At 39.1% G+C, this 13,754-nt stretch overlaps 1 protein-coding gene across 1 annotated transcript in view; it reads right to left on the reverse strand.

Annotated features, from left to right (window-relative positions):
• Cntn5 (contactin 5) overlaps positions 1-13,754 on the reverse strand; it is a 476,649-nt gene that overhangs the window by 49,729 nt on the left and 413,166 nt on the right. Inside the window, exon 17 of the mRNA XM_059267217.1 lies at positions 12,191-12,340. Within this exon, the coding sequence (XP_059123200.1) occupies positions 12,191-12,340 (150 nt within the window). The remainder of the gene's footprint in view (positions 1-12,190; positions 12,341-13,754) is intronic.

A 13,754-nucleotide genomic window follows, 5' to 3' on the forward strand; every position in this document is an offset into this window, starting at 1 on the left:
GTCTCTTTTCTCATTGGATGTAATTCTGCTCTTGTTGTACTGGAAAGAATTCCTAGGACCAAACTGTACCAAGTGCAGAGCACAGGCAACAGCCGTCAATGGTTTTCTTCCATAGCCACACACACTGTACAGGTTGTTCATCTAGGAGCTCACTGACATGGACCCCACACACACTCTACAGGTTGTTCATCTAGGAGCTCACTGACATGGGATCCCCACACACACTACAGGTTGTTCATCTTGGAGCTCACTGACATGGGATCCCACACACACACACTCTACAGGTTGTTCATCTAGGAGCTCACTGACATGGGATCCCATACACACTCTACAGGTTGTTCATCTAGGAGCTCACTGACATGGGATCCCCACACACTCTACAGGTTGTTCATCTTGGAGCTCACTGACATGGGATCCCCACACACTCTACAGGTTGTTCATCTTGGAGCTCACTGACATGGGCTCCCACACACTACAGGTTGTTCATCTTGGAGCTCACTGACATGGGATCCCACACACACTCTACAGGTTGTTCATCTTGGAGCTCACTGACATGGGCTCCCACACACTACAGGTTGTTCATCTAGGAGCTCACTGACATGGGATCCACACACACTACAGGTTGTTCATCTTGGAGCTCACTGACATGGGATCCTACACACTCTACAGGTTGTTCATCTTGGAGCTCACTGACATGGGCTCCCTCAGAAGCGTTTGGAATCAGATAGTTGTTACCTTCACACAATGAAACCACATGGGGTTCAATTAAGAAGAAAAGACAGTATTCCGAAGTAGTCAATACATCCTCGTTAATATGAACAGCAAGAAATCACTTATTAAAATGAGTTTCTAAAAACTTTGAATTTTTCTTTGACAGTTTCATGCACACATAGAGTTCATTCTTACCAGTACAATCCCGCGTACTCTAGTTTGCTGCCCACCCTATTAACCCTTTTCTCCCTACAATTCCATTTCAAACATTATTTTTGCTTTCTGAGGTCCACTGACTTTACCCAGGATCATTTTTGTGACCATGGATTTGGAACCATGTTTTGGAGAATGGTGGGCTTCTCAGTGGGCACAGATGTCATTGGAAAGCACAGTTATTGCTACTGTAACAATGAGACATACCCATACCCCTTGGCACTTTTCATAAGAAAACCTCTGTGAAATTGAATATGACTTTACATTTATTTATTTCCTGTTATAAATAAGTGATATAAGTGAAGCTTACAAGAAGGGTACTGGTAAAATGATATATGCTTGTGTTGGTACATTTCTTGTGTCCTTGACACAAGCTAGAGTTTTCTCGGAAGAGGAAGCTCAGTCGAGAAAACACCTCCATCAGATTGGCCTGTAGGCAAGTCTGTGGGCTATTATCTTGAATAATGACTGACATGGGGGAGGGGCAGCCCACTGGGGGGAGTGCCAACCCTGGCAGTGGTGCTGTCCTGTATAAGAAAGCAGGCTGGTGCCGGGCGGTGGTGGCGCACGCCTTTAATCCCAGCACTTGGGAGGCAGAGCCAGGCGGATCTCTGTGAGTTCGAGGCCAGCCTGGGCTACCAAGTGAGTCCCAGGAAAGGCGCAAAGCTACACAGAGAAACCCTGTCTCGAAAAACCAAAAAAAAAAAAAAAAAAAAAAAAAAAAAAGAAAGCAGGCTGAGCAAGCCAGTGGGAGAAAGCTAGTAAACAGCATTCTCCCATGGCTTCTTTTGCAGTTTCTGACTCCCATTCATGATGGACTGCAAGTACAAGCTGCGATAAACCCTTTCCTCTCTAAGTTGCTTTGGTTATGGTGTTTTATCACAGCAATAGAAAACAAATTGAAACAATGCCCAAGTGTCCTGCTCCTGGCTTATTTCAGAATTCTGAGAATCATGTCCATCAGTAATGTCGACTTGAAGCAATAATAAATGTGATACAATTTGTTAATACCCAACCATTGTGGCTTCCCTTAGGACATTTGCTTAATAAGAAAATGCACACATACATGTAGGCACACATTTTACATTTACCCAACAAGATGTAGTATCTGATAACACTGTTTTTAAATATTTTTAGGGTAAGTTCTTCTACATCATTGATATAAGTTTATATCTGGAACTTAGACTTTTGAATTCACTTCTTTGAAGATAAAATCACTAAGAACACATATTTCTGCAGAAAGTCAGGGCATGGGAAGAACAGTTTCTGTTTTGTTCAGCCCTTGAAATGATGGGATGCTCAGAGCCTCTGGGCAGGAGCTGTGGAATGAGCTATGATCTCCCAAGCGAGCCTCTCTTCAAACCTACCAAAATCTAAGGTCTAGAGTTGAACACAAAGAACCATAAAGTTGAAATCCTGGAGAGTCTGGAAGGAGCAAGCACTGCACAGGATATTCATGGTTCAGATTTTAGAAAATATATTTAAGTTTTTCATAACTTGTAACTTTCTGAATAAAAATACCCTAAAAAAGTAACTAGTAATGTGCTGGAGAGATGGCTTGGTGCCCACAGGGTAGCTCCCAAACATCTGTGACTTCATGTCCAGGGCATCTGGTGCCCTCTTCTGTCCTCCACAAGCATCAGGCACAAAAGTGGTGCACAGACATGCACATAAAATAAAATAAACATAAAAGAATTAAGGAGTAACTAATAAATATTTAAGGTTTCCAAAGAGTATACAAGCAAAATAAAACTTTTCCTAAATTAACACATTGCTGTAAGAGTAATTCCCAGGTTGAATTATCCATAAATAATCTCTTTGGTAAGATTCTCTTTGAAATCGAGCTGTTCAACATGACATTTTGAGACAAGTTAACCTATCGTTAGTCAATATAAAGAACTAAGATCTTCTTTGTCTCACTCTATTGTCATTTTTAATGAAACATGCACAATACCAAAAGAGGCCTATGACTGTTTTAATAATGTATATGTATGGATTTTGAAAAGCTTATTAGATGTAATGGGACTAATTGATAGAAGTCACAGGTCGGTTCTGAGAGCTGCCGCAGAGGCCTGTGCTTTGCTGTCAGGATCTAATGCTGCACCCTCTAATCCTGCTTGATTTACATTTCTTAATTATATGCAGATATGGTGGCTTGCATGCTCATGCATTTCCTTTGCAAGTTGGTGACACACAGTCATTATCTCTGCCACACCACAGTGGAACTTGCTGATTTTAATTATATGCCTTTTGTTTATAATACATTATGAAATAATATATTTGACTTAATCTCCCAGAGCTCTCCTGGTATGAGGGTTCTATAATTCTTGTTAGAAGTATAAAATCCACAAAATCAAAATCTCATAAATGCTTTCAGAGAAATACATATTTTTAAAACCAAATATATCTTCAGTTTAATTAGTGAAAACCCGATTTAGAATTAAGCATTGAGGTGGTTTTCTCCCTCAGTCAGCTACTGATAAATGTCACGAACTCATTAACTCAGAGGATCAAGTTTATGCACACGCTGAGCAGTTAAACTGATTCTCCTGGTTTAATTCTGAGCAATCACCCTTCATGGATAGATCATCTAGTTGAGACTTTACATATGCACTCCAAATTCTTAGCTGTTTCATGTCTTATCTGGCATGTTGAAATGTGAGCTATTGTCTCTTTTTTTTTCTTAAACAATGGCATCATTCTTGTCGATATCCAGAATGTCCACAGTAGAAGGTACAGCCTTAGTATAAGCAGCCTATCACAGGACTCTTGGTAAATATCGTTGTTTGAATAGCATGTTACACAATACCACTACAGCTTAATTAAAAACTAAACAAAAGAAGTCTCTAATTTCTCTTACAGTGTTTCCATGGCTCATTAAATAATACGGCTTTGCTAGAGACCATGGAAAGTCTTTGTAATTAAGACGCTGAGTGGTTACCCCAGTAGCTTGTATGAGGGATGAAACAAAGTTGCAGGAGAATGGAGGGCCGGGGAAGAGATTGGCTACACTGAAATGGTAGAGTCAGAAGGGACACTTCCACACATTTTTCCAGTAGAATTGAAGTATATTGTACTTAAATATTCCCATTAATAATTATCAATTAGGCTAAGTTTGTAGAAAGATTAAAAATTAAATAATTAAAAAAATTAAAAAAACCCAGAAGTTTCCAAACCAACACCAAACACCAGCAGCGTTTCCTAAAGGGTCAGCTATTGTTTTATTCTTTAACAGAGCAGATGAGTTTGCAAGTACCCGAGTGACAGTGTCCTGGGCCAAGAGAAAGATTTGCACTGAATCCCAGCTTTCCTAGTTTTTCATCCAATTTGTCTTCTGAAAGTAATAATACCTGCTTATCCTTTTATCTGGTTAGTTTTTTTTTTTTTTTTTTAACAGTTTTCATGCAGTCCTGGCTGGCCTTGAATCTGCTATGTGACTGAGACTGGCCTTGACTTCCTGATCCTCCTACATCCACCATTAAAGTTCTGGAATTACAGAGTTGCCCCCACGCTCAGGGATGGTAAAGCTTATCCTCATAATTGTTTGTCAGAGTGCCTGGAACTATAATTAATATTATATAATATGATGTCTAGTGCTGAGGCCTATGATAATACTGAAAGTTGAGTAAGGTCACACTTATGGTCTTGAAATCACAAACCCTTTGTGGGTATTTGGCTTTGTTTTGCCGTAGTAACTATGCCTTTGGTCTTGACGTAGCCTGTATTTACTTGGAAATTCAGGCAATATACCCCTTTTTTATTTTCAAAGGAAATTGCTAGAATATTTCAGGGAATGTAGCATTTTTCTTAGTTTTAAACCTTCTTACTAACAATTGTCATCACAAACACAGGAGGCAGAATTACTCAGTAATGCTGTTCATCTCAACTCATGTTATTTGTAACAGTCCACAAGGAAGAAAGAGGAGAAAATGGGCAGTCTTTCAATGAAAGTTGCTGATGGATGTGCAACACAAGGAGCAAACAAGGGACACGGCCAGAGGACGGTGGCCTGGAGGGTGGGTTGATGACCACACACACTTCCGCTCTTGACAAGGTTACCAGTTTAGCTCTCTCAGCAGCTGGGGCCGTGGCTCACAGCTTCCTGTCACTCCAGGTCTAGGGGATTTGATAGCCTCTTTTGGTCTCCGTGGGGAACTCCACTCATGTAATACTCATGCACAGACACAAGTACATACATGTAATTAAACATTAAATAGCACCCACCCCTCTAAAAATGAAGAGAAGGGTGCAGAGAGGAGATCATCACAAAAGAGGCATCCATTTGGAAGCAAGATTGGAGTTAGAACATTAGACCTGCCATTTACTTTGTAGGCAACTTGTGGTTGTTTTTAAAGCTCTTTAGCTCTGTTTTCTGGTCTGTGGAATGGGAGGAAGCACTCCATTAGAGAACTGCTGCCCGCCTGGGATAATTAAAGCATATAGAGAAGTTCAAGTACTTAGCACAAAGCCTGAAACTAATGGATGGAATTACTCAGAGAAGGAAACAGGAAGAGTCTCAGACTCACTCCTGAGTTCTTCTCAGACCCGTTCATGGGTTGATGCCTTCTCATCACCCTGCACTTTTGATATCTTCTCCTTGCCCTGCACTTTTGATATCTTCTCCTTGCCCTGCACTTTTGATATCTTCTCCTTGCCCTGCACTTTTGATATCTTCTCCTTGCCCTTCATCTTGCATTTCATCCTTTCTTCTTGTTTTGAACGGTTGCAGCCATGACCTGCTTGCTAATGAGTAGTTTCCCTGTAGAAAGGCATTTGTTAGAATCAGCAGATTGCTGTGCAAACTGCCTCAGAACCAGGAGGCATGCTTCTCAACTGTATTTTGGAGAAAAGATTTGCCTAGACTAAAGGGTTTTTTTATTGAAAAATATTCTCTGCTACATGATACATACTGTTATTTTATTTATTCTAATTATTGAGATTTTGTTTTAGGGGTCTGTTGCTTGCTGTAATTTCTGTCTTATTTTAATCTTTCTGTGGACCGTTTCTTTTACATAATATAATTAAATTACTCATTGGCTTGAAGAAAGTCATAATGTTCACTTAATGGTGTTTTCTTTAAGATTTTACCAACTACTTCAGCAGAATACTTTATATTTTCTTTAAGACAGAGGAGGAAGACTAATGTGTTAAAATACCCTCCCAGCCTGGGCCCTGTGTACACAGCAGTGGATGATCACTGTATATTTTCAATTGTCCTGAGTAAATAATTCAGTCCAACTCTTATTAGGTCTGGTTTTCAAATTTCCCTTAAATGCCATTCACTGTCAATATACAGACTTTCAGAGAAAACTAACCCAGGCTTATCTTATATGGTGTTAGCATTTTTTGTACCTTTAAGCTATTTTTGTTATAGAAGAATATGTATCATCACAACAGGGTTTCATTCTGTCTCCCCTATCAACCTCTGAAGTCAGATTGTCTCAATGGCAACTACAGACAGGGTCTCCGAAGATGCAAAGTTGAAAACAGAAACTGCATCTTTTCAGGAGCCAGAAGACAAAGAACAGCTGACGAGACTGTAATTAAAAATGAATCGAGTCTTTTCTTCACTTGCAGTGAGCCATGTAACCTCAGATGCTGGGGTGAGACTGGGTAGAGAAAATGAAGACTTGTGAGAAACAGGGCAGCCAGCCTCACCTTCCTGTCCTATTGCCCTCTCTGGCTTGACCCAGGGCCAACTCCATCACCAACTGCCAATGGGGATAGGTCATCTTTCTAGGACACCAAACACAGAGGAGCAAGATGGCCCCAGGAGGGAGCTCAGTGCTTCTATCTCCACCAGAGATACGACACAGAGCTTCAGAGTTTTGTACAAGAACTCTATCCCACACTGAGCTACCTGAGCAGAGGTACAAGTAGCTTTTAGAACATTTCATATTTCCAGGGCTTAACAAGCAGGTGTGTGGAACAGTAACAAATGGGGCACAGGATACCGTGGAAGAAAGCTTTGACTAGGCTTAGTTGAATCATACCCTACTAGGGGTTCCTATGTCCCCAAAGAACCCAAAACTTCTCAAAAGAGAAAACATGTAGACAAAAGAAGTCTTGGCAGCATCTAACACCCAGTGATAGATCATGAAATGACATCATATATATAGACAGAGATGACATCATCTATGGAGATATGTCCCCTTTCTTCCTGTCTGGGAGGTGCCAGCCAGAGTAGCAGTTTCAGGTGAGAAAGGAAGCAGAAAGAAGAGGAAAGAGACAGATAACAGCTCCCTGAGGTCGAACCTGAGCTAAGATGGAAGGGCAGAAAATGGGATGCATGTGAAATTCAAGTTTTTATTTAAATGAAATAGACTTTATCTAAAAATGAGACTTCCCTAGAATCCAATAGTGATGAGGAAATAGTTGGGACTGAGGCTATGGATCAGCAGTGTGTGCATGTGTGCACATGAGTGTACATGTATGTTTCATTAGTACATTTTGACCATTTCATCCACATATTCTGATGCATTCTGGTAGCATGAGGTAGTGGACCTCCTGGTGAACCCACCAGGCTCTAACAGTTATAAATTCATGGTCACACAGACAGCCTTGGTTAAATTCTGTGGGACATAAGGGAAAACAGAAAGTCTGGAATGTGAGTAAGATTTGTAGGGAGCTGCCTGTGGTGGGAGTGAAATAAGGAGGTTTGGAAGAAGCAAGCAGACAAAGAGCATTAAGAACAAGTCATGGGAGGAGAATGAGGCTCTTTTGTGTTTGAATTCCACAAGCAGTCTGCTCTGTTCCGTGCACAGGCGAATGAGCTAGTCCAGTGTAGGAAGCATGTGTCTGGAAAGGCCTTCATCTGCATGTCCGCTTGATACATCTAGCTGTAAGAGCATTGATTCCCTAAATGTAGAGATAATATTTTTTCTTGTGTGGCCAGAAAAGTTTGTGTCACATTTTCCATTTCAGAGTCAAAAATAACAGTGGACAGAATTCAATGTGTTAGGCAGCTACAGAGCTATTTCTGGAATACGCAATTTTATACATGGTTTTCATTCAATACTTGCTTTTCTCTGCTTCTTTAGCCTTCTTTTTGCTATAAGAACCAAAAGAAAAATGTTACTTTGTGTAAAAATACCAAACTCCTCTTACAGACTGAATACTAGGTAAAAAGAAGAATGTAATGAGTGTGTGTGAGGGTCACAAGCTGGCTTGAAAGGGAGATATTTAGATCATATACATTTAGCTGAAAACATATCGTCAATATAAAAAGAGAATTTTCCCATTTGTAATATAATAACCCAGTTAATGATGATTGTGATAACAACATAGATGTTAATATTTGTATGCGTTGTCTTATGCAATACGAGGATCAAGAGAAGTAAGTTATAATATGTCATCATTAGCACTAATTTTCAACTCGACACATTCTACAACTATTGGCAGAAGAGACTCATTTGAAACATTGCCTGGATCAAGTTTGCCGATGGGCATCTTTGCGGGGGGATTGTCTTGATTATTCATTGTAGGAGGGTCCAGCCCACTCTGGATGGTGCCATCCATTGATTCTGGCCCCAGATTGTATAAGAAAGTTAGCTTAGCATCAGAATGTGAGTGAGTCTATGAGCAAGCTGGCAAGCAGCATTCCTTCCTTGTTTGTTTTCTTCAAGTCTCGCTCTAGACTTTCCTCAGTGATAGAGTGTGACCTGGAAGGGGAAGCCAAAGAAACCCTTCTGCCTCCCCACCCCTCCCAAGTTTCTTTTTTTGTCATAATGTTTGCCACAGAAACAGAAAGAAGACTAGAGCATGATACTTTCCTAATTTGACAAATAAAAGTAAGAAAGCCTTAGGCAGCCTTGCCTGTGTTCAGGAAGCTAGCAAATGACATAACAGAACATTAATTCAAATCTAAACTCATATAACTTGATAAACTTCACACATATGTGCACATGTGTATATGTGCACACACACACACACACACACACACACACACACACACACTGAGCTCTACATGAAAAATTTTTAGAAATAATGGCTGTTACTAGACAAAGAATGCAAAAACTTCTGAATGACAAGTTACACAGCCCTGCTCTTTTTATTGACTCATTAGAGGTTTCTAATATGTTACTTGCAGAATGTTGAGGTTCAGGAAAAGAAACAGCTGTCACTGTTGTATTCATTTTGTTTTTCTGTTTTAACCACCTCATATTTTCAAATGCATTTCTTAATCTATAGTCATCTCTCTCTTGCAACATCTTTAAAATAACAAAACATTCACACAGTTGTATTCCAAATTTACACGTTAGTTTGAAGAGAGCAGCACATTTCATTAATTAAACATGTTATCTATTTATATCTTTCTCCCTCTTTGGATAATCTAATTAAAAGTTGTAAGAAAAATGAAATTGCTCCATAAATATAAATGTGCACCAAAGTAAAAATAGACATTTACTCTGCTGGTTTGACCTCCTTATGCCAAGAAGTTGGACTGAACCCATTTATGTATTTTGGGTTAAAAGTTTTTTTTTTTTTTGGAGTATATTCATTGTACAAAGTACTGAGTTTTATAAGGACCCTTGATACAAGTACACAGCATGCTTTAACAACGCTCTTTGGTGCCAGTCTACCCTAACCTACTGTTTATATCATATTCATGGAAATGTTTTGATGAACAGAAATATCAAAATATATCTTATAAGAAAATTGCAAATAATTTCTTTTTGGTATGTGAGAAAGGAACACTTTTAACATAGAAATGTTTCACTTGAGTGTTTATTTTTTAGAAATTTAGAATTTTTTTTATTAAGAGAAATTTACAGAGGCATAGTCTCTCATAATCTTGACATCCTAATGTTGAGACATTTTCTTCCTCCAAAGTAGCTGTCCTTTTTCAAAGTTTCGTTGGTCCATTAGAATAATTTCATCTTGGAATATAAAGTAGCTACTTAACAGAGGCCGAGTGTGTCACTGGGGATTGCTGCCTCAGGATATTGGTGTTGCTTTTAATCTGTGCTGCCTGAGGAAACAGCTACAAAGCTCCACACTTGGTTCTATGCCATTAGGAGCTCAAGCTGAGTTCGACATTCCAGTAGAAGCAGTATAAAGTGGGCAACGCTCACCTTTCCCAACTCACTGTAAGAGGCAAGCTCTTCATGTACTTTCCATATCACCTCTTTCCTCCTCTGTAAGACTTTAATGGAATAAAGTATGTCATGTATACAGTTGGTCAGGATAAATGTAGACATAGCCATTCATGACTGAGGCAGCTATAAAGCTAGATGAAATCTTTGAAATGCATTATCTGAACATGGTTTGGCTTAAAATGCAATGGTGGTTTGCTAAAAAAAATTTTAATAGCAGAAGTAGATTCATACTTAAAAAGTTTAGAAGGATTACTCCTCCTGAATGGGTTGTTTATGTTTAAAACATGTACTTTTAGACAGCCTCCAAATTACACAATAATCTTTGTCTTTGATTAAACACAATTAGCAGTATATAAAATAAGGCAGTGTTTCTAGAAAATACATGCATGTATTACTATCTGCCATCGTTTCAGTATCTGCATAGTGAGCACATAAAATGACTAACCTGTTATGGTTTTAGTTAATGAACGCCTGGATACAATGAAAACATGGCTGATTTTTATGGATGTATGATTAGCCAACCAAGCAATTAGTGTTCAATTTGAAATTCACCAAATTTAAAAGAAGTAGAAAAGAAAAAAATCGAAGGAGCAAGTTACAAAGCAGAAAAGTTGAGTTTTCTGTGGGTAACTTTCCCAGCATATTTAAAGTATTTTCATTTTCTAAATTGCTTTACTTCTATGGAAAAAATGCTCAGCACCTATGGTATGACCATGTCTTCTCTCCTTCCTTCCTTCCTTCCTTCCTTCCTTCCTTCCTTCCTTCCTTCCTTCCTTCCTTCCTTCCTTTCCTTCTTTCTTTTAAAATGTTCCTTGTGAAATACGGCCTATCCAGCTGTGGTGGGGCATGCCTGCAGCACCTGGGAGGCTGAGGCAGCAGATTTATGGATTTTAGGGCAGGATGTACTGTCTGCAAGTTCCAGGCCCCCCTGAGCTACCTAGAAAGACCCTGTGTCAAAGAAACACAAAACATAAACACAGAATAACAACGAAATATGTTGAATGCTAGCATCTGACATCATTTCACATTTCAAATACAGAACTATGAAGGAAACAGACATTTTCATTTTCAGTGTTCTTCTTGTTGAGACTCCTACCCAATGACTGAGGATAAAATATTAAAATCTGCTTATCTTTCCTCACATCTGAAACCTGCTCGGCCCCTACTTCTCTATCACTTTCCTACTGCCATTATCAAATATTTGGTGTTTGTTTTCCTTTAAGAGTATCATTGGGTTTTTTCTTAATATATGGCTTACTTATGTATTCTGTTAGACATATATGTGATCATTTGATATGTGTATACAATGTGAAAAGATCACATGAGGAGAAATATAATTACCATTTCTTTAAACAGCATTTCTGAAATTGTCTACATCTTTATAAAGTTAACACAGAGTTTTACGGGGAAATAATAGATCTTAGAACCCGACACTTGGCAAGGAAAACAATAAGAACAAGAATTTAAGGTAATTCTTGGCTACATAGGAAATTCAAGGCCAGTTTGGGTTACGTGAGAACCTGTCCCATTCTCCAGAACAATAACAACAACAAAAAGTTAGATCTTATTAAGAATTTGCACAAAAAGATCTACCTTCCAGACTTAGTCTTTACTGCTTCTTATTTTGGTTCCTTCTGGGTGATAGCAAGATATCTTGATTTGATTTTGAATAAAAGCAATTAGTTTCTTTCATATGGTCATTTGGATATTTTCTCAATTAGACAAACTTATTCTGGAAGACTGGGAAGAACTCTTTGTTTTTCTAAGCTATGTAGCAGATGGGTAGCTCATGCATACAGACTTCCACTCTGTCTGCCTGTCTGCATCTTCACAGTGTAATTTATCTAGGTGAGGTGGTGAAGGACAGCAGGGAGGAGCCTCAGAAAGCAGACTGGGGAATAAGAAGGTGAGCTGATCTATAATTAATGGGTTTTCTTAGAAGAATAGATTAATCACCTCCACTTCACGAGAACTTAAGTTCAAAGATGGGAGAAAACTAAGATTTTATAAACCTTTGTTTCTGGAAGCAGTGACAAAAACAGGAAGGAAACTCAGGATACTAAGAAAATGCATCAGGCAAGTCAGTCATGGAGCAATCATTATTAATTCAACTTGCTTTCGAAGTGATGAGAGGCATACAAACAGGAGTTTCATGCCATGATTCTTACCTGCCTCGTTTGTACGGATCATTCGAGATGGAATGCTTGGATCCCCTGTCCCTATTGGATTGGTGGCCACCACTCGGAATTCATATTCTACCCAGGGATTTAGGTCCACAGCCATCGCTGACTCCATGTCTCCTGTGATGACTTCTGGGACTACAGAGAAGAAGCATATTTCATACCATTAGGAGGCTAAAGAAATGCTACAACTGTATGTTGGCCAATGATGTCACCATTACTAATTCCTACTTTCTCATTCTATGTGATCATAATACATGACCATGATCCTGCTTCCTCATAGTACATAATTACGTGCCTCCAGAATATCTGCTATGGTAAAATGAACTTTCAAGAAGTAAGCACTGTATATGTTTATGTATATGTATGATGTATAATGCATATGTGTGTGTATATATATATATATATATATATATGTATATGTAATGTAGGTCATTGAAATTCTTCTTGTCTGGCTATCAAAGAACTTACTATTATCTACACTAAAAATCATTTCCCATCCTCAGCCCTAGAGAAGAGGCTAAGTCACATTTGAAATAGAGTTTTCCTTCAGTTTCTAGAGCTATTTGAAAAGTCTTCTTCCGTTCTCACAAACATATTTTACTTCCTGTCCACAGCAACATATTAAGAATATATCTTTTGCCGGGCGGTGGTGGTGCACGCCTTTAATCCCAGCACTTGGGAGGCAGAGCCAGGCGGATCTCTGTGAGTTCGAGGCCAGCCTGGGCTACCAAGTGAGTTCCAGGAAAGGTGCAAAGCTACACAGAGAAACCCTGTCTCGGAAAACAAAAAACAAAAAACAAAACAAACAAACAAACAAACAAACAAACCAAAGAATATATCTTTTAACTAGAAATGACAGCATGTGAGGAATAGCTGCAAGCGCTGATCTCTTCTTGGAGTCATTTTTGTACTATGCTTTGATTCTATCAAAACATGAAACTTCTGAGGAATTGTCTGTACAAAATCATGTCCCATTCTCTCTTGACCACTTGTCAGACCATACCAGCTCCACTGAAACTGCAATTGTCAAGGTGGCACTGACCTCAATATGGTTAAAACCAATGATCAGTGTCAATCCTCATGGACACATGAGTAACACAAGTGCACTCAATTGCCCTCCCTTCCTTGATACCCTTTATGTTCTCCAGGAGCTAAGTGTATTTGACTTTATTTTTACTTCAGAGATCACTCCCTCTGTGCCTCTTTTGCACACATCTGTGCCATGCATTTTTACAACTGGAGTTATTCCATAGTTGGGTTTTGATATTCTTCTTCAGTTTATATTTATTCTCTTAGAATTTGTGTGCTCCAAGTTGTGTGTGTGTGTGTGTGTGTGTGTGTGTGTGTGTGTGTGTGTGTGTGTGTGTGATGTGCAGGGGGTGCATGAAGGTGTGCCTGTGCATGTATCATACACATGTAGCAACAAGAACAAAATATCAGGTGATGCCTTACTGCTTTGAGATGAGGTGTTTAAATGAATTGGAATCTCACCATTTTTTGGGGGGTGCATCAAGCAATCAGCTTCTACCTGTCTCCATCCCTCAATGCT

The sequence above is a fragment of the Peromyscus eremicus genome, chromosome 7 (assembly GCF_949786415.1).
Source record: "Peromyscus eremicus chromosome 7, PerEre_H2_v1, whole genome shotgun sequence".
Classification (NCBI taxonomy): Eukaryota; Metazoa; Chordata; class Mammalia; order Rodentia; family Cricetidae; genus Peromyscus; species Peromyscus eremicus.